The sequence below is a fragment of the Hesperophylax consimilis genome, chromosome 23 (assembly GCF_061612785.1).
Source record: "Hesperophylax consimilis isolate HC1 chromosome 23, BYU_Hcon_1.0, whole genome shotgun sequence".
Taxonomy (NCBI): domain Eukaryota; kingdom Metazoa; phylum Arthropoda; class Insecta; order Trichoptera; family Limnephilidae; genus Hesperophylax; species Hesperophylax consimilis.
The window spans coordinates 11,161,115-11,183,259 of NC_142858.1; the positions used below are offsets into that span (position 1 = coordinate 11,161,115).

The 22,145-nt window shown below is 34.3% G+C and overlaps 1 protein-coding gene across 1 annotated transcript in view; it reads left to right on the forward strand.

Moving 5' to 3' along the window:
* The window catches only part of Vps13B (vacuolar protein sorting 13B), a 120,306-nt gene that overhangs the window by 64,898 nt on the left and 33,263 nt on the right, over positions 1 to 22,145 (forward strand). The window contains exons 41-60 of the mRNA XM_089645666.1: positions 212 to 317; positions 462 to 575; positions 839 to 1,001; positions 1,278 to 1,378; positions 1,677 to 1,821; positions 2,233 to 2,461; positions 4,898 to 5,063; positions 5,419 to 5,543; positions 5,968 to 6,115; positions 9,469 to 9,607; positions 9,734 to 9,867; positions 11,578 to 11,750; positions 11,865 to 12,035; positions 12,179 to 12,386; positions 14,441 to 14,687; positions 14,843 to 15,015; positions 17,354 to 17,466; positions 17,971 to 18,059; positions 19,288 to 19,418; positions 19,536 to 19,660. Of these exons, the coding sequence (XP_089501792.1) occupies positions 212 to 317; positions 462 to 575; positions 839 to 1,001; positions 1,278 to 1,378; positions 1,677 to 1,821; positions 2,233 to 2,461; positions 4,898 to 5,063; positions 5,419 to 5,543; positions 5,968 to 6,115; positions 9,469 to 9,607; positions 9,734 to 9,867; positions 11,578 to 11,750; positions 11,865 to 12,035; positions 12,179 to 12,386; positions 14,441 to 14,687; positions 14,843 to 15,015; positions 17,354 to 17,466; positions 17,971 to 18,059; positions 19,288 to 19,418; positions 19,536 to 19,660 (3,000 nt within the window). The remainder of the gene's footprint in view (positions 1 to 211; positions 318 to 461; positions 576 to 838; positions 1,002 to 1,277; positions 1,379 to 1,676; positions 1,822 to 2,232; positions 2,462 to 4,897; positions 5,064 to 5,418; positions 5,544 to 5,967; positions 6,116 to 9,468; positions 9,608 to 9,733; positions 9,868 to 11,577; positions 11,751 to 11,864; positions 12,036 to 12,178; positions 12,387 to 14,440; positions 14,688 to 14,842; positions 15,016 to 17,353; positions 17,467 to 17,970; positions 18,060 to 19,287; positions 19,419 to 19,535; positions 19,661 to 22,145) is intronic.

Here is a 22,145-nt window from a genome sequence, read left to right on the forward strand (position 1 = left end):
GAATGTCGTTTTCTCTATTGATTATTTTTTTTTTTTAAATTGACTCTACATGACGTTTGGGAAACAGAGAAAAGGAATTTTTTGTAAGGAATAGTAGAAAAGGAAAATAACACATTGCATATAATGTTTTGGAAAAAGTGTCATTTAACAGATTATTACCAGCGCAACAACGAAATGAACTCCTATGTGTTCAAATATATTATTTTTACAGAAAAGCCTTCATCCAGTATTATGATGCTTGCATTACAATGGGGAAAATATCTTTCATTCTGTATGATGACATCAGAATGCAGTCGGCAAACAAAGATAAGATTAAGGTAAGAATATGTTTTACATTGATGAAATATTTCCCCATTTCTGGCAATTAACAAACATCAAAGCAAGTTATGTAACACATACAATATTACAAGTACATGTGTAGATACATTTGTTTTTATTTCTTATTTCCTTTTCTATTACAGAGTTCTGCCAAGAACCAAGCTAAAAATGTGATTCTAACCAACGGACTAGTTTATGCAGTTGTACATCAGCCAAATATTGCGATTTCAAACCACAACAGCATAAATCACATTCAGGTACCTGTTTTCTTATGTACCCCAAATATTATCATGAAATTTGTAATATAAAGTCTTTTAAATTAAAACTCAAATCATAACACCGCTTAATTACTTATTTTATTAACCATGTTTTATATATGAAATGTATAAATAAAGAAGTGTGAGTGATAGTATTTGTATTAAGTAAAAGTGCAATTTTTAAAGAATATCCTGTGCATTACATTCGTTATTCTTATATGAAAGTACATATCTGTAATCAATATGTAATGTTCATTTTCCAGTCGTCCATATACTCGGCCAACGTTGTATTGGGCGCAGACACTCCTTTGCCAAGATTACCGGAACCATCAGATTTTCAGTATCACGTCATGGAGACCCGACCCGGCTTACCCAATATCTTCACTGGTGTTCCACCGGCACTATTTACTGCTAAGTATTTTTCCTGTAAGACCAAAACAAAATATTTTTTTTTTCGAGAATGTATTTTCAGAAGCCTCTTGTAAGTTTACTAGCATTATTTATTTATCCCTGGTATTATCCTGCCAAAACATCTGTCTGCCTAACATACCTAAGAACCGTCCGAAAGTCTACATGAGGCTCCCAAAAAACATTATTTCATATGTTAAATAATTTTTTGGCGAATTTTATTCTCATTATGATAATTTTGATATTGATAAGTTATTACATACATAATGGTTTCATAGCAAGTAAATGTTACAGGTTCTCGAACGCTAAGCACACTCAAAATAAATCTGGACTGCCCTATCAAATATACAGTTACCAACAACCGAGTTAACAAGCTACTCGAAGTTCACAGAATAGTAAGTACATATGTATGTATATCAAAATTTCACGGTGACCGGATAAATCATTAAAATGATAATTCATCACATCTTTAAAAAGTTATATAAAGTCATGGAAAGTGATAAAACAAAACATTTATTAACTGGGTTATGTAGGTTAGGTTAGGTTTAATTTGTTTTTTTCATGTTTCTAATGACTTTATATCACTTTTTAAAGATGTGTTGAATTGTCACTTTGTTGAGTTATCATGGAACCAAATTTCACACACGCTTTAAATAACTGTTAATACATACTAATCCTTGTAACAACTTTTAGTTGATGTCTGTAACAAATCATCCATCTATAACTGTGGAAACATTTGAAACACCAGATGATACATCCAACGAAATGTATCAATCGCTGGACCCTAATGCAACAATTGAGGAAGTTGAGCAGCTAAACCCTCTCTGTAAATGGTTTGGTAAGTTAAAAATTATTAATAAAGAAAACATATTATAAAAGTATTTATCTCTTTTAATTATTGAAAACAATATTAGCCATTCCTAAACGAAAATTTTGAAACAGAAAAATCAGAAAACAATATGGTCACATCTAGGACTTGAACCCAGGACCCTTGCCTTGCCGGGGCACTTGCCTTGCCTTGTAAATAAACCTAACATAAAGATAGCAACCAATAAAAATATGCAGTGAGAAAATGAAGGGGATAGGATTAATAGTTCAAGTCCTAGATGTGACCATGTCTTTTTCTAATTTTTCTGTTTCAATATTTTCGTTTAGGAATTGCTAATATTGTCTTCAATAATTGAATATTACAATTTGCAGTTTTACTAATTAAGTTATTCCAAAAATAAAATATCTTTTTTTGTTTTAGGAACAATTGCTGTGGTTGAAATAACAGTTGATCAAACTATTATTTCAATTAAAACACTTGACGAATCAGTCGCCGAAGTGTTGCTATGTTTTACTTCTTTCGTAAATACAGTTGAGAACAAACCCAGGATGGACAAAGTGACAATGCTTGGATTAGTCAGTTCCATAATTTTATCTGTGGCCCAAGAGAACAATGACCGTTCAATGGTGGTGAACCCGTGGTCCATCGGGTAAGTACTTCAAAATCAATAAATGTTTAGAATACAGTACATACAAAACACATTTATTACGGAAAATCTTCTTCAATGTATGCTTAAACATATTGTAACTTGTTCACGGCACCATGACTTACAATCCTAAGGTTGTAGAAGCTTTGTACATGTGGTTTCTTCAGGAAAGAAACAGGCATATGCCTATTTCTGGGCCCATATTGGCCATAAAAACAAAGTGTTTATACAACAAAAAAGACAACTTTGTAGCTAGCAAGGGATGGTTGGAACGCTTCCAAAGTCGTAATGGAATATGTTTAATGACTGTAACAGGAGAAAAACTTGTAACATTTAAAAAATGTAAATAAATATAAGTTAGCCATATGTAACATTTTAAACCACGTTGAGGCGTCAAATGAAGCATAAAAGCATTTATGATGCAATTATTTATAACAATGATGACAACAAAACCACGTTGTACCAATGATGAATTTTAAGCTATTAAATGTAAGAAAAAATGTATGGTAATCTTAAATAAAAGATTAATATTTTTGAAATGTAATTTATTGTATAATTACAAATATTAGCATGAGACTCAGTAGTCAATTAAAAGAAATAAACTCAAGGTGCGACTAATCTCTAAGAAGAATTAGTAAGTCGGTAAAATAATTGTTGTGATGATTAGATGGTGAGTCAAAATTCACAGGTATACAATGCAGATGAGTCAGGGCCTTTTTGGCCTGTAAAAACCTAGCAAAACGTATGTTTCACATAATGAGAAATCTGTACCTGGACATAAGGTGAGTGTAACGGACGTATTTGGCCACATTATTTAATTTCATAAAAATATGTTTTACATTTATAAAATGTGCCTACCCCACCCCACGCCACTGGCGAAATCACCACTCCCCGCCACTGGTCATTTTGTTCCAATTTTCGGCCAAGGTGGCCTGAAAATTTTGTCTCCAAACGGCGTCGATACCGCATCGCGCGTCTATCTATGCCGAGCGGATTGATGTTCAACATTTTACTATGTAAAATTTAATAGGAAAAATTAATTTAAAAATGTTGCAAATGTCTATAATATATTTTACTTGTACATCTCCTCAGCGGTAGTTAAATAAACACTATTTGCTATGTGCTACCACTGAGGAGATATTAAAAAAGCTGTTTTTCACATATATGTATAACCATTTTTTTACAATAATTTTTACCTTTTTTGCGTGTACAAAAATCCAGGAACCTCGTAGCATAGTGAATCTTATCTCTTTCTGAGCGCTATGTTACGGGGGACCTGGGAAAAATGCGAACTTAACGATATTTTACAAATTTGATCGCTTCAAGATCATTTTTACACTTTTATTTACAAACTTTTCTTATTTTTTGTCGTATCTTGGCAAACTAAAAATCTAGCTGTCAAGATACACATTCTTATAACTACTATGCATTTAAACTATGTAATTGTTATTCATGTAAGCCTTCAAAATCTTTTCAAACTCGCAAATTCAAGCGTCTACCGTCGGCTATGCTACCGGCAAAATGAATATGCGACATTTTGCCGGGGCATATAAACACATTACTGGCGCGGATAGAATCCCCCACCACTTTTTGACTCACAGCCCAATGTCGGGTGCGAGTCAAGCTTATTGCATATAAGCAGCCACACAAAAAATAAAAATTAGTTCATCTTTACCACCGAAACCAAGCGTTTTATTATCTACAAGTGACTCCTGCCCACCATCTGCCTCACCTCGCCAAGTCTTCTGCTCCAAACCTTCTGGCGTTACCTCCTCAAGATCAGCCGGCCCTACTCTGGAAAACCACCAACTTATATATACTATAATGCTTCGGGTATGCACAGGCTAAAGACGGTGGTCATTGGAAAATCAAAGAATCCACGAGCATTCAAAAACATTGATTTACCTATACACTATTATGGACAAAAAAGCGCGTGGATGACAACAAACCTTTCAAAAAGTGGTTTGGTGAATGCATCGTACCAGAAGTTGAAAGATCATAATCTACCTTAAAAAGCGTCACTGCTTCTTGATAATGCTCCTGGTCATCCGTCCGAAGAAGAACTAACAACATAGAATAAATGTATCACTGCGATGTTTCTTCCACGAAACTGCACCAGATGGCCAGAAATTGTCACCACTCCCGGTACGGCTCCTCAAATCAGTGTTACTTCGAAAGTCATAGAAAAAGCCAAAGAAAGCCCCATGTCGTGTATTATGTAGTACATATAGATTTGATCTTAAATTTTTTTATAAGTATGTAATTTGTCAGATTACAACCCTTTCACAAAAAAACCGGACTACAGGGTCAGTGGCAGTACTCTGTCCGACAAATTCGATTATCCAACATCACCTTGCAGACCATTTGTCGGATTACCGTAGGTCAACTGTATAGCCTAAAATAATTTTGACTTACATAAATATATGTTTGCTCTTACAGCTTTGATATGACAGCATCGCGTGAGATTTGGAGAATAGGCGAGCGCCCTGGAAATATGCCATCAATACAATGTTTATTTGAGACAGATCCACTAGTGTGTCAGTTTGGATTGAAGCAAATGAGTGCATTGATGGACATTGTTACATTCTGGAGGGATATCTTTACAGTAAGGATTTAAAATTTTATATCTGCTTCCATCAGAAATTTTTGCATATTGATATATGCGTATAATTGTAATCGTTTGCATATTTCAACAAAAGCTTCATAAAATATTGTAAGGACGGGTTGTTTCGGAGAATTTGAACAATTCATCAAATTTCAACGTTCATTTTCGGGTTCTGTGAAAGTCCAATTCAAGTTCTGTTATTATATCATTATAGGCTAGTTGCTTGACAAAACTTAAATAAAACAGAACTTGAAAAAATCTTTCACAGTACTTGAAAATGAACGTTGAAATTTGATGAATTGTTCAAATTCTCCGAAACAACCCGTCCTAAATTTAAATTGATTCTCTATTTCAGGGTATTTCAACCACATTCCTAGGGGAAAATAATGACTGTTCTGTAGAGGTTGATCCTGATGAATCAATTTATTTTGGAAGAAGTTCTCCCTCTCCGTACGAGCAACACTACAAAGATGATCTGAGGTAACCTTTTAATTTATCTAATGAAAAAATTGATACTTAATTTGTATATATTTGTTATATATTTGCTACAATATATTTGTTAACTTTTTCAATTTTATTGTTGTTTGCCACACTCTGCTCTTCACCTGCATCATATGGCATGAATTGAGGGTATCATCATGGCGCAAGAGTGGGATTTGGCCCCTTTCAAAAACGTTTTCCAACATTTCTAATCCATAACAAGTCGACTCCAGTCCTCTTGCTTTCTCATCCTCTTACAATCTTCCTTCACACAGTAGCCATTTCACCCTTCTTTAGTTTGCTTCTGGGCCTTTTCATATTGTCATGAATTTCGGTATCCTGTTATCGGACATTCTATTGCAATCTTAAAGAACTACTAATCTCACAAACGGATTCTCTTAACATAATGTGTTTAATTTTACAGAGCTGGTGCCTTCACATATATAGAAAGTCCACTGAACACAGGATGTCAACTTGACCCATATCAAGTTTTGTTAAAAGACCGCTACTTTGTGTTGTGTTACCCATGTCCTCGTACAATTACCCAAATAAGTACTGAAGATATAATTGAGGTATGTTTATGATCTTATGCAAATCGTTTTACTTATGTGTGTCTGATATTTTTAAAATTTTATTACAGAGCGGAGACGGTTTACATATTTTGATTTTATAATGTAATGGTAACCTGAATAATAATAACACTGAAAAAAAATTTAAGTTTTCGACCTTGGATGACCTCCGTTAAGGTCGCCATTTTGTATGAAAGTGCCAAAACATTTTTTTTTTTAATAATTCCTCAACCGTTAATTTTACGACAATTTTTTTTTTAAGCACAAACAAAAAGAAGATAAAATTTCTCATATTTAAGATGACATTTATAATATTCTAAGTGTAATTATAATGAGTAACAGCAGCGGAAAGATGAACTTTTAAATTGTTTAAATCCCCATATTTGTAATTTTATTTTGTTATTTCTGGAAATTCATTACATAATAATGATAATTTAGTGAACTCATTTCCACACCAACATTAGGTAGAGTGCTTTTTTAACCATGGTATCCTTAGTATGTCTAATCCACGTATATTTCAATATCGCAAACAAATGGCGCTTAAGCTGTGCAGAGGGTGTATAAATATGGATATGTATTAATTTATTTATGAATTTCATCAATATTATGTATGATATTGTATAAAAGAGTAGAAAAAAATACATATTGATTGAAATGTAGCAGTTAAATGAAACACTCGATGGTAAGATTTCTATCAATCCACTAATGCTGTTTCAGATAATGTAGAATTCTGACAAGATGAAGGATTACCTTAAATTCAAGCTTCTCCCATATCCTCCGTCACTTTACTCAGAAGAAGGAATACATATATTATTTTTCATGTGCACGAAATCATCGTTGTACGCTGTTTTCGAACAACCTCCAGAAGGCGTGGATCTCAGAGATAACAATATTAGTCCAGTCAGTGGGGAGTTTTACCTTGCAAAAGGTTAGGTAGTAGCGATTTTGATATATGTTGTTAAGATTGGGACTCTAAGGAAAAAAAAAAAGTTTTCACCTTGGGAGGGTCGAGCTCGACCCGCCATCTTGGATTGAAGTTGCCAAAATTTGTTTTTTTCAAAATAATTGTGAAGTGGTCGTTTTTACAACCAAATTGTTGAAGGCAAACTTAAAGACAACTAAATTACCTACATTTTTTGTAGAAAGTTTTTTTTTGTAAGTCTAATAGGTAACGAGTTTCAGTGGCGGAAATGTGAATATTTTTCTAAAAAATGATGAAATTCCCAACTTTGTAATTTTTTCGGGTTATTCATTACATAATAATTTTGGTAACTCATTTCCACACCACAATGAGGTCGAGAACATGGCGCATTTTTTTATTGTGGTATCCCCAGTAGGTCTACTCCACAGATATACCAGCGATGGTAGATTTCGAAATTATATTACATTACTATGAATTATGTTACTATAAATTATGTTACTTAATAACAGTCTTCGTCATCAATGTCATCATCTAACTCATTGCCTGTGATACTGAGATTCTGGGCTTCCATTGACAAAATCTCTTCTTCTTCTTCGTCCTCGACATCGATGTGAACCTCTGGCGAATTTCGGCATGTTTGACCATTACAGCACCCACATACAATAGAACACTTCAATCCAGCTTTCCTGCAGCTTCATGCAAAGCCGCATCCTTTTTTACAATTGCATGAAATAAATTTTAAAAAAGTCTCGGGTGGTGGTTTCTTTGTCATTCTTACTGGAACAAGCCCGTTGGTGTCACGTTTCCAGCACCAGTTTTCTGATTTTTTCGGATTCCATACCATTTTTGGACTTGATGGTACGTTCTAAATGCATGGTACCGTGCTGCGTCGTTCGTTGGTGGCAAAGAGGCAAGATTGAATTTGCTTTTTGTTGTCGACTTTGCCAAACGTTTGTAGTGGACTTCTTCCAAGGTTTCCTTATCCATGTCACTCCCGTACAAAGCAACAAGAAAGCGTGTTCCTGCAACTGCTATGTCTTCTGGTGTTGCATCATGTTGTTTGAAGATTCCTATCATGGCATTGAGTCTTGTGGCGTTTTGCACAAGCAAACAAAATTTTGTTTTTCCTTGGTTGAAGAAGGACGATGTTGTATCGCAGCCGCTAAAGGCATGAAGAAACAGAATATTCTGAGCCGCCTCTTTGTATTTCACACTATTCGCGGAATACAGTCTTTCAAAAGTTTTGCCTCTCCCGGGTTTGCGAAGATATATACTACTTTTGGGTGGTGCTAATGCTGTCAGCAGAACTAGGAGATCAACGTCTTCGCCAATAATGAAAACAGCGTCATATGATGAACACAAGGAAATCGCAGTATTGACAATCAACTCATCAGCATCTTCTTTAGCCTGCTTAACTGTAAAATCATCCTGTATAAATTGCTTTGTAAGCATCGAAATCAGACGGACTTTGTTATTTTCATTGGCTAAAAATCGTTCTTGTGAAACTTGAACTGGCATTATTTCATCGAAAAGAACATCTGCAGACATGTGCTTCTTCGATCGGCGAAGTCTTTCTGCGGTTTTCGTATTTTTTTCACCATCATCAAGCGGATATCCATCGAAAACAATGACTGCATGTGATCCATAGTGATTTCTTACATAGTGAACGTACTTCTCGCAAATTGACCCAAAATAATCATTCCGATTCCATACAACTTTATGTAAAAGATATCCTCCATCCACAACATTAATTTTGCTACCTTCAAGTTGGAAGTTGTTCGAAAACACCATAAAATGATGATTTCGTACCTTTGCGCATTCCTTCTTCAGTGAAAAGCGACAAAGGAAATGGGGCGAGTTCGAATTTAAGGAAGCTTTAGACTAGGATCCCACTATAACAAATCAACGTCATCGAGCACACGGATGATGCTATATAAGTATATTGTAACGTAAAAATACGTTAAAATGATATTGTGTAATATGTTCCTACAAAATTTATCAAGAAAACTGGAGTTTTACAATTTTTTGTCAAAATTTTCTTCTTTCAACCGCTGTAACTCGTAACTTATTAGACTTACAAACAAAAAAACTTTTCTACAAAAAATGTAGGTAATTTAGTTGTCTTTAAGTTTGCTTTCAACAATTTGGTTGTAAAATCAACCACTTCATAATTATTTTGAAAAAAACAAATTTTGGCACCTTCAATCCAAGATGGCGGGTCGAGCTCGACCCCCCAAGGTCGAAAACTTTTTTTTTTCTTTAGAGTCCCAATCTTAATAACATATGTGAAAATCGCTACTACCTAACCTTTTGCAAGGTGGAGCCCTTTTTTATCCCCCACTGACTGGACTATATGTAGTTATGTTGTTATATTTGAGATTGCTCACACTATTATTCTACTAGTTTTCATCATGTTTTTAAATCCTTGTTCCAGTTGGATGAAAAATGCAAAGATGATATACTATGTTCACTGGAGTACTATTCTGAGCTGTACAACGATTTCATAACTTACTATAAGTTCAAATTAGTGGACGGTAAATTAGTTAACGAAAACATCGCTTACTATGACCAAAGTAAGTTTTTATTTATCAATAATATTATGTATGTACAATCAATTTCTATCGATCATAAATACACAGTGTATTTCGTTATTCTTCATATTTATGTACACATTTTAATTATTATAACATTATTTCTAGACACTGTTATGTCCACGGCATGGCGAATGGTGATGTACACCCCAGCTGAAGAACAAACCAGATTTCGAGAAAGTGCCCCCAAACCCCGTTTATTCGATAGAAACAAATATCTCTGCCCCCCTCGTTTATACCCGGTGAGTTTACAGATGCTGTTGTCAGTAATAATAGGGCCTTTACCAGTGCCCTCACCCAAATTCGAAACTATTAATACAATAAAAATATTGAGTGTTTATATTATAACAAGTATGTATATGTATACTCACAAGTATTTGAACTAACCATTAAAATGACTGCCTCAACACAGGCTAGCCGCTAGCCTAGTGAGGCAGTTTATGAGAATCCTTAACTTTATCTGATTGTTATGTATTCTATCTATTTACATGTTTATAGTTGCAAATTTATTAAATAAAGATATTATTATTAATAAATGAATCCAACAGTTTGATGCAACTTCTAACCTGAATATTAAAACATGGAAAATAAAATCTGCTTACGAATTTCATTAGCGCGCGACTTGCTAGCAACAGTAATAAATGTTGTTCAAACTTCCAAATCCCGCAAAAAAGTTCCATTTGTTTCCAAAATCGAATGTTTTGTCATAGTTAGACACTTTTATAAATGAATTATAATTTACTTCACAAAAAAATAATAAAAGTGTTGTCACACAAAAGCTCATATAATAAAAATAATACAATCATCTCTTAATTTTAATTGTTTAACACTTATTTTATATGCAAAATAATAAATAGCAGGTCAATTATTATTTGCACCAAGGTGTAGTAGATACTCTCAGTATCGCCCTGGTTGATTGAAATGGCTTTTAGTCGTGTTTAGTGACCAGATCTGCTTAGCCAGGTATTTGTCATCTCTACCTCCAGTTGTACAACATAGCTGGGAGTGGGGATGCCATAGTTCGCAACCCCTTAAACATATTTAATTTATGTGAATTATCTCACATATAGCTTAATAAAAATAATACATAAACACCTTTAAGTGCTTAGCCATAATTTTATGGAAGAATAAATAGATACATATTTTTGAATAGGCTTTTGAAAAAAGTTATATTTCTTTAAGGACGGGTTGTTTCGGAGAATTTGAACAATTCATCAAATTTCAACGTTCATTTTCCAGTTCTGTGAAAGATTTTTTCAAGTTCTGTTTTAATTTCAGTTTTGTCAAGCAACTAGCCTGTAATGATATAATAACAGAACTTGAATAGGACTTTCACAGAACCCGGAAATGAACGTTGAAATTTGATGAATTGTTCAAATTCTCCGAAACAACCTGTCCTAAGTGTACAATTATTTTACCGTGAATAAATAAATAAATATTTAAATTAAGGAACATATAATATATTATACCACAGAAGAATACATAACATTACGAAAGCAAAAGAAACAATGATCTGTGTATTTTATTAAAGTGTATAAACATTTGTTATTTTATATTGCTACACAACCCGATGGCTCGGTTATAAATGCGCACTCAGACCCTGTGCAGAAAAGTCTCAAATTAATGGGTTGCGCTGCGAGCCGTCACCTTACTTTAGCAAACTTTACTTTTCTGTGGAAGGTCTCGTTATTTTGATGTTCGCTCGCCGGCGGTCAATTTTTTAAATTTTTATATTAACTCCACAACGAATGATGTAGTTGTTTATTCAATGTACGAATGATGTAGTTGTTTATTCAAGATATGCTGGAACTCTCCTGGTTCTAAAATGATTGTCACATGGTTTGCCTCCTGCTCGTCGAAATGATACGCAGATTTCATGTTGGGCAAATCTACCTCTTCTGATGTCAATGACTAATAACCATTCCTGTTATTATTTATTAAATTTTTTCCAGCGGGGAACTCCATTAGCATATCCCGAGTTTGACATTATTGGATATACTGTCCAAGAGCTAGTTCATATGCTGAGGATTGATTCTTACACTTCCCCGGACATGTTACCACGTGTGCAGTTCCTCATAAAAATAGAAAATGCAGAAGTGAACATGTATAACAATTCAGAAAAGCTGTAAGTGATTAATTAATTAAAAATTAAATGTGAATACATTTTTGTAATCTGTAATACATTCATTTCCTAATGTTTTAGTAATAGCTGGTTATTAAAGCAATGTTTTACTTATAGAAAAAGAGCTTCAGCCAACCAAGAGTTTGAAGACAGGGATAAGAGATTCCTGCTGGATGGTAATCTTCCACCAACACATTCTTCCCTGAAACTTACTTATTACTTTACTAGAATACAAGCTAGTTTGTGGAAAAAAAATGTCGGAATCTTCAGAATTGATTCTAACATATCGTAAGTATATTTGGATGGTTTAAAATCAAAATTTATTTATTTGTAGTTTTTAAATAGTTACACAGTTGTGTCCTAATACAATTTACGTATTCAGGGCAAGTTTAATGTAACTTTTTTTTTAATTGGTTGAATTATTTCCCCAGATTGGACACGTTGGACAGCAAAGACCTCAGTCTCTATAGAGCTGTGTTGAGCACTGGCATTCGGGTGGAAAATTGGTGGGGGGGATATATCCCACATTTATCACACAAGAGTGATACAACCAAATCTGGAGTGAAGGCTAGAGTGGGAGAACTAATGGTGCGACTCAGTCCAGATGCATTGAAAACACTGGCCATTGCCGTTAATCAGGTACATTATTGTTTTCTCTCTTGGGATAACACATTTAAATTGAAGATAATGAACCCTGACTATTTTTTACAGGAGTGAACATTTTATTCATTTACCTACATGGAATTTGCTTTTCTTATTGATCAGGCTTTTAACGTTTAGCTTTGGAAATAAGCCTCCTCTCAATTTTGCTTCAACATTTCTCCAATTTTTATGGCCACTCTCACCCATCTGCAGCCTGTAATGTGGGCCTCAGCATGGCTAAAGCATCCAGTGAGGTCCACATTAGAGGTGGGCAAAATTAACACACTCAATCTGATTCTCATTTTCAAAAGGAATTGAATCTTCATTCCTTATTTATCGTTAGCATTTTTTTCTATATATTTTACGGTTAAATTTATTCATGATAATAAGGTAATAATTAATAATGATGTGCACTTTAAATGATTTAAATATTATAGTGTTTCATAGAAATCTAATTAAATATTATTACGGTACTGTGGCGGCGCGCCGCGGAGTTTATATGTACTGTGTCCTGTCGCACTAAATCACGTATCTAGTATCCCGCGTCCCGCGCCGTAATCCAAAAGACTCTTGTTATCGAGTCCCCAGTCAAGGAATTAATGAATTTATTCGTAGACACAAATCCTATGTCCTATGTACCGAGTCTGTCCGGACAAGCGCTCAATCCCAGTCTCAGGGAATAAGTGAAACAGAACAGAGACACAGTGACACAGAGAGACTCAAGACAGAGTTCCCAATTCTCTATTCGTTGAAGATATCGAGTCCCTTTCCTTACTAGTTATAGGTCCGTCCGCACCGTCTGCAGAACACAAGTCATTAATGTCACAGTAAGACACAAAACACTTACTAGTCAGAAGTTCCTAATTCATTGTACTATGCCAGCTGTCAATCGGTTGATCGTTAGTCCCCGCATGGCTAAACCTTCGATTTAGTACCTAGTTAGGTGAAAACTTTCTACTTCTGAATCTGAATCCTAGTAAAAAAGCGAAAGTATCTTCTGTATTTTTCTCCCTTCCACGTGCGAAAATTATGCAATACGCTTAGAAACAAAATGATGTACGTTATTGTTCTTACAAGTATGTTTTTTATGTACCTTTATACAAGTGATAGCGTTAGTATAATACTTTTTTACTTTTCTCCTCTGTCTAATATAAAGGCAGCAAGATTTTATAAACATTTTTAAATCCGATGGCTTCATCCTATTTTGTATTGATATTATTTAGTATAGACACTTGCCTTTCTGGTATATAATTTTTGTTTTTATGTTTTTTGCATTTTAAAATGGTTTAAGTATTTTTATTTTCAGTATTAGTAATATTTGTTGGTGGTTATTGTTTACGTATATACATCACGATTTTATTAGTGACTTGTAAAGTTACTTAATATTTTTGTTTGTAAAATAACATATTTATTGAAAAATCTGTAACATGTTTATTTTGTGGTATGACATATTTTTTTTACTAAAGTTACTCCGAAGCTCTCCTCGCTTTAAGAACTCTGTGCTATAAAGTGTAAAGCTTACAAATACAGGTTTTCTAAGTAAAGTTGTAAATGTACTTCTGCAATGTACAAAATAAATCCCTATATTTGATATATTTGTGTGTTTATTTAAAATGTTTTTTTCAAAAAGAACACATTTATTTGAATGCGAAAAAATTCTTCATTATTGCTTTATTTGTGGTTCCTAAATGTGAGCATTCTAGGTACAATACCAAAATAAAGTGTTGAATCAAGGAATTAAATGAATGAATTAAATGAATGAATTAAATGAATTAGTTCACTTGACCAGGTGAATAAGACTGAATTGATTCATTATTGTGAATGAATCTGCCCATGTCTAGTCCACTTTATCACTAATGATTTTATAATGGTCTGTGCCAGTACAATATAATATGCATGCACAAGTATTATCATAATCACATTGACGAGAGTAATTTATTACTTATGTGGGGTACATGGGCTGCCATTAGTGAGTTTGATAAAAGATACCACCATAAATGATTTTGTTATAGTTGTTTCCAAACAACATATAACCCTCTAAATTCTTTCAGAGCGACGATACACCCGATCCTAATCACTGTGAAGAATGCTCTAGCTCATTCACCCCTCAGACGATGTATCACAAGTATATGTTGAGGAATGATACAAGTGTTGCACTTCTGCTGAGGCAGGAAGGCTCTAAGCAAGAGATATTGATACAGCCGCTGTCCGCCACTCTCTATGCTTGGCACCATGCTAAAAAATTCCCCCAACGCCTGTCTGTTACAATACAGGAGGGCAACTGGAGATCGGAAAAAGGTAATAAATTTAATTTGAGGCTGAAATGAGTTGCTAAGTTGACCACGGGTAGTCACTGAGTGTTGAGTGCGACATTCCGTTCCTCTGCACCCCTGGATATTGAAAGAAGTGTAAACTCTCCCCAATGCTTATGTTATTATTCTGTTTTTCTTTAGGTTTTCAGATAGATGAACCAGGTTTGGAAATTGCCAAGTGTATCAGTGATGCTAACCCGGTGGTGCTCTCTGTATTTGTGTCAGTGGAGGCTACAAGTCCTTTCCACCGCATTGCTACCTTTATGGGACGCCTGACTGTGTTCAACCTCATTCAACACAACCTCGAAATCAAGGTACCCTATAAATATTTTATCTAATACTAATGTTTTTATAATGAATTTATTCATACTTAACCACTCAGAACATTAGAACGTCAAAAGACGTAAATATGATAATAGCGGTCAAGACATTAGAACGTCTTTTCACGTAAACGCGCGAGATTTTACAAAAAAATGATTTATTTCCATCACTAGTATACGGATTGCCATGATTTAAAAAACAGAGTATCGATAATGAATAACGCTACGCGTCTGTCTTCAAGAATATCTATGGAACGTAGAGGTGCATTATCTAAGCCGATTGAAACTGTCAAGATGTTCGTAAATAATTTATTGCGTTTCTAAATAATTTATTAAAAATATTTTAGTTTGGACGGTTAATATTTTGAGGTGACTAATACTTTTTAAATATATTTCTTCAATATATAAAGTGTTATTCCTTTATGCTACTCAGAAAAAAGTACATTTTTCAAGGCTTTGAAATAATGGTAAGCGATTTTTACATATTTTTGACGTTTTCATAAAATGTATATTTAGAAATGCAAATATTTACGTATGTGGAGTCGAGAATAATCCATTGAATAATTAATAATAAACCGCTCGACCTACTTAGGTACGTACTCGCAGTCGAAATCAAAACAGAGCAACCTACGTACTTCAAGCACCTACTTGTCTATCGACGACAATAAAATCGCAAGTCCGTCTTTCACATTACGAGAACTCGCCAGAAGGTTCGAGTCTACCGCCTATGCATAATTGCCGCGCTGTCGAAGGTTTCTGAAACACACAGTCTGTGCGAGTGCCTAGGATTTAGTTGCCATCCATCTACCTACTGCTGCCGTCGGCCGTGTAGTATAAATATGCCCGACGCAGCGAGTCAGTCAGTCAGTCATCTATCAGCCGTCAGTTAAATCAACGAGTGATCACCCGCGCTCCTCTTACTAGCGCGAAGGACAACGTACCCGGCTTCGCCCGTACCATCATGGACTCTATCGGGACATCATCATAGCGCCTTGTCCAGATCGCCGTTCCTGGCAAGCGCTACTCGGATTACAAGCGCCCTGGTTCCAGCGTCTCTGACCAGCTCTTCTTCCACGCCACCATGACCACCACGAGGACACGCAGCATCCTCACTGGTCTACGCCGCTCCCGTTCAACCGCCTACAAGGTCCGCCGCACCTTCGGCCTCCGTCAGCACTGGAGTATTGATTCCCCAGATCGCCAGTGCCTGACAGTCATCGAGTCCCAGTCACCAGCGCCCGGCGTCGACTCACTGACCCGCGCCTGACCAGCACATCATCGCAGCAACCGGAATATTCTACATTTGTCCTACATCATCTCCTCGTCACGGCTCAAACTGACTCACCAATAAACACAGTGACCTTCACGACACGCCTTTTATTTCGTGCCTTCACCACCTGATCCCCAAACGTATAACAACACAATGCGATAGTGGATTTCATAATGTTTCCAAAACATTTTTTAGAATGAGGCTACGTTTCCCAAAACGTGAGTTATGAAGATTTTAGTAAAACTCGTAAATAACACAAAAATTATCACGTTCTGACAGTTCTCAAAGGGACACATAATAAATAAAATTCTATGTCTGAGAGGTTAACTCTCATTACATACGAGGGCTGATTGATAAGTTCCCGAAATGACGGATAGATGGCAGTAGTAGTTTCAAATATTTTTGTCTTAGATTAGTCGTATCCTGCATATGAACAATTGTCAAATATTGGTGAACTACAGCACGCCATTTTTGTGTGATAACTCGTGGAAGTGGCAGAGTTAAATTTTTTTTTTAAATATGAAAGTATAGTCAAAAACCGAGTTTACAGTCTAAGAAATTTTGTCATTAGAAATCTTATACATTTTTATTCATACTTTCTTAGTATTTATTTATTTTTATTTTTTTTTATTTTTTTTTTTATTTTTTTTTTGTTATTTGTTTTTGGGGTATTATGCCGTGTTGCGCTAACTCCTTCTTTAGCCAAGGACAGATGTGTTATTTGTATATTAATACCTCTGCCCTGATGATGGACACTGCAATGCTGTCCGAAACGTTGGCTAAAGAAGGAGTTAGCGCAACACGGCATAATACCCCAAAAACAAATAACAAAAATACTTTTGGCCGTGAAAATCTTAAATCATATTATTTATTTTTACTTTAGCTGACTAAAAATTGTGTATTTTTGAATGCTGACCTTTAACTCTGAATCGTTGTCTAAGAATGCCTCAAAGGTGTGAACAGAAAACCTAAAAGAAATGAAAAGAATGGTGGAAGCTTAGTACAAAAAAATCATGAATAACCCTAATTTCAACCAATGTTAATAAATTAATTTGATTACAGCTGCATCAAAAAACACCTGGTGGTTTAATTAGAGTGAGCCCAATATTCATTGTTAAAGGGAACACTCAACTGGCCTCGCTCTTCCTAGACGATACTTGTGATGCTGTTTTTAGGTAAGATTTGAATAATTGCAGTCCATTTTATTCATGTTGTATCATATAATTACATGTTTCAAGGGGTTTCTATTTTATTTTATTTATTCTTGAATAAATTAGTATTATAAAAGTATAGTATATTGTCCTCCACGCTAGGAGTTCACCTGTGTTGTGGAGGACTTTTTTCAATTTTAAAGTTATATAATAGTAAACAATACAGTGAAGATTAGTTACTCAGAGAAACAATAAAAATTAAAATATAATATCGATTTTTACATAGTTTTAACAAAAACAAATTCGAAATATAACAAAATTAAATATTTAATTATAAATGAATATTTATTTAATTATAATTGATTATTTTAAATATTTATCTATAATTGTACATCATTCAGTAAGTTTGATTAAGTATACATACTAAGTTTCTGCCGGGTTATTTCTATGGTGTTCTTCTTTAATGCTCTTTCTTGTCACTTTTCAAATAAAATATATTTTGTTCAACTTGAAAATTTCATTTTATAGGATGCATGTGGCGCATTCCAATGCTGGTTGGACTGGAGATATTCCTCTGAAACAGTGCAGCAAAAGTAATGTACCTTGGCTCGTCAAAGGTATGTACATATTCTTTCCAGGTGTTATAATATTCTATTTTCAGTTGCCCTAACTACCCATTGGAGTTGTACAGTTCGTATACATGTACAATAAGTTCACTTTGGTTAGCCAACCATTTAACCCATTCCCTCTAAGCCGCTATCTAACGAGGCTTTCCCTGCAGACAGTCATAATTAATACCCCTAAGTAAATCAAGACTATTTTATAGAACCCTCATAAATGACATTGATTTTTTTACTTAAGTACCCAGATTTTTTCATTGTCAACACAATATAAAATATTAAATAAATAAGTTATGGAAATAAATTTAGGATAAGTTTGCACAAAAATTAATTCAGTTGCAGTCAAAATTACTTCTTATGGGATGGGTTAAAATGATTCCTTGTAAAACCTAGGAAATTATTTATTAACGAGTGGTATGCCATTCATGCTCCAGTGAACTTTTCATTTCTGACTGACCTTGCCGATCGTGCTCTTGAGACAGAATACCAGTGTTTTGCGATGCAATTTTAACCAATATGCTTTGAAAACTGTTTAGAGGACAAAATCATAATATCTTGCGCTAATAAAACTATCGATTCTACTTTTTATTTCATGAATGTAGCATTTCTGATGGCTTACTAAATAATTGTCTACTAATGTCAAAATTCATTTACATAAAACTGTGTCACACAAATGAAAATATTAGAGTTTTCAAAGTATTTCAAAGGTCATTATTTCTTTCAAAACACCTTTTTATTGTTCTTTTGATGTGAATATATTTATTTGACAGTAGTCTAGAGGCCCTTTCAGGAATCACTGTATAATCTTTCGAGTTGTTTCACCCTGTATATTATTTTAAATGAATGAATTTGCACTAACGCAAATTAATCAAAAAAAATATAATAATTATTTTTTTGGTAAACTAATGTTTAAGAAAAGATTTTTTATGTATAGCACAAAGGGTAACAATTATTTTACAAGCAGTAATTATTAGCCTGAAACACTCATCCACACTGAAAAATCTCCTGATAAAAGATACATGACGCCAACGGGACGTCCCGTTGGCGTCATGTAAATGTTGGCGTTAAATAAAATGTACTTGTGTATGCTGAGAATTGACCACCGTAAGCACTCAACCATGGAGGTTGCTGTGAAAATGTAACCGTCACATAGCGCTGTCCAAACTACATTCATTATTATTATTGCATTAATATTTGGAAATCCTTTAATTTAAATCTCTTTCAGTTCCTATGGTGAATAAAGCTGATGATATATCGGTATGGTGTCGCGTGACTGTTGATCCTGAAAGTGGGCAGATATTGGTTACTGTCTCCCCTATCTATTCCATAAGATCACACTTCCCCATGCCTATTGAGGTAATTATTATGTTTATCTAGATGTTAATATCTAATTATTATTCCGGTACCATTGTTGAAAGTTATTCGACCGATGTGGACTTTATTGTAAAAAATCCAATTATCTTTATTTTGCAGTTTTCTGTCAAATCTCCTCATACTAAATGCATCATTGAATCTTGCGTACTTGGTAAAGGATCGACACAAGTATTGAATATTGCTGGGTCCACAGAAGTAGAGCATGTAATAACATTCTCTGGCGGGTAAAGAACACCTTTTGTTACAACACTAAAGAAATACATAATGTAATTATTTAAAATTCACTGTATGTAATTATTAACTTCACAGCCTACAACTGTTTTGGGCCGAGTTGGTAGTACTACTACTATGTACTAAATTTAGTAGTTCTCCTCAAACACATTTTATATTCTTCATATCATCTTCCACAAGAACCTGTTGTGTGAAAGACGTACTAAGTACAGTTAGAGGACTGATGTTGGTAGTTGGATGTTTCTCCTGTCTTGGGGTTTGGCTAGGACTGTTGTCTCTGTCAGCAAGATCATACATATTAGACAGCTCAAGGGCTGCTCTATCTTTATTGATTACCAAAGGAATGGTTTCTAAATCTTTGGGTTCCACATCAATTTTAAATGATTAAGGGCGAGTTGTTTCAGAAAAAATCACGTGTGAGAAAGTCATCACAACGTCAATCGACTCAATTTTCCATAAATTGGGTTGTTTCGTCTTCCGTCAAGAGAAAATTCAATGAAATATTCATGAAAATGTGATCACCCGAAATCGGCCGGTTAACGCGATCCGCCATTTTGTTAAAGAATGACGCATGCGCAAACGTCACAATTGCGATCTGACATATTGTATGCACTACAATGTACCGATTAATGGTGATAACGACCCGATTATTTTGGCAAATAACACAAATAAAACCTAACGATTAAAATTTATGAAGTTAACGGTTTTGTGGGTAGAAGTTTAGATACCTTTTCTACACATAATATTGTCGAAATTCGCTTTTATATCGTTGGTTTCAGTGATTGAAAATGATAAAAAAACTGGTAAAAACATTCATAAGGTGCAAGTTTGTTTCTCTTGTCTACCAATGTATCAGAAACTATTGCCGACTGAAAAAATTGATATTTTAACAAACATTCTTCATGTGATTGACATTTTCGATCAAGTGAGACAAATACTTGAGTCGGCGAATGTCAAGAGCCGGAATAACAGAAAAGTATGTACGAGACAATGTATAAGTATGAATGAGGCAAGGAGTCTGTGCCAAGACCGACTTGTTTGGAAGTCTGTCCTCTCTGCCTGCCCCCGCGGAACGGCGGGATGGTTTTATACTATAACAACAATCCATAAAATGTCTTCCAACGATATTATGATAAAACATTTGTGGGCTAGTCTGCCTAATAAATATTTGAATACATATTATAGTGTCCACAGGATGTTCATTATATACCCTACCTTTCTACATGATTTCCTACACTGGATTTGAGTCACAGAAAGAGTTCACTTTATAAATAAAGAATAAAGCAATGAACGGACTGGCACCGTCATACTAAGCTGATATCTGCGTGAGGGACAAACGTACCTGTCTGGCCTTTGAACAGACTAGTTACCCTCACGTATGAATGTTTCATAGTTTGGGATGTTGCATAATTAGCATAAACCTGTAACTGGCATTAAAATTTTTAGAAGACAGTTAAAAACAAATTTCTTTAATTTCAGATATAAAATATGTGTTGAGAAGCAATATCAAAGCTTCATTACCACTAGTCATGGCTGTATAAAATTTACAAATACATAATATTATTAAATGAAATGAGGGCCTCAGCACGGGTTGCGTACCCAGTGAGGCTCACATTACCAAATCATACTTTATAAAAAAGTTATTCTGATGTATCAATAAAAAATAAAATAAATATATTATAATAAAAAGCCTATTGTTCTCAATATTACAACTTTTTTAAATAAGAAATAAAACGAATCCATGTTGTATAATTTCAAATGCTTATTTATTTTTAGGGGAAAAACTTCCACGTTGTAAATTATAAGTAACATCGGTACAATATGTTTTATATATATATATATGTAGTTGTATGTGGGTAGACGGTGCAATGTATATTTGCCATAATACATTGAGAGTGAATATCAAAATAATATACCACTAATATCAAATTAACAGTACATAATAATACGGTTCTTGCTGACGAAAACCGTTTTGTTCATTTCCCTTGAACATTTAATTTGAGATTTGATATGGACACATGGAGATAATTTGGTTTCTGCATAGGAACAGCCACCATCCAAAACACAGACTTGTCATAACATCATAAACTCAGTTGCATTCCTTCAGTACATATGTATTTTTTATCTCTTGGACTGCGATGACTCTAAAACAAGTATTAATAATATAATATATATGGTACATGATAAAAAAAACACAAAATTAAGAATTATGTCAGATAATAACAAGAAACTGAGGGTGCTCTCTGTAAAGTTATTCATAGGGCGTTAATTATTAATAACGTTAGGGAAATTCAATAAAGCATTAGAAATATCAAGTATATATCAATTGTAACCAACCTGGCACAAAGTTTTAACTACATAAACAGTGTTTAAATGTTTGACAGTCATATAGTTTGATTTAACTATAGTTTCCCTGGGCATTATATTGATTTCATATCTGTTTCCATGATTCTGGTGTCATTTGAGCACCATTTTCTT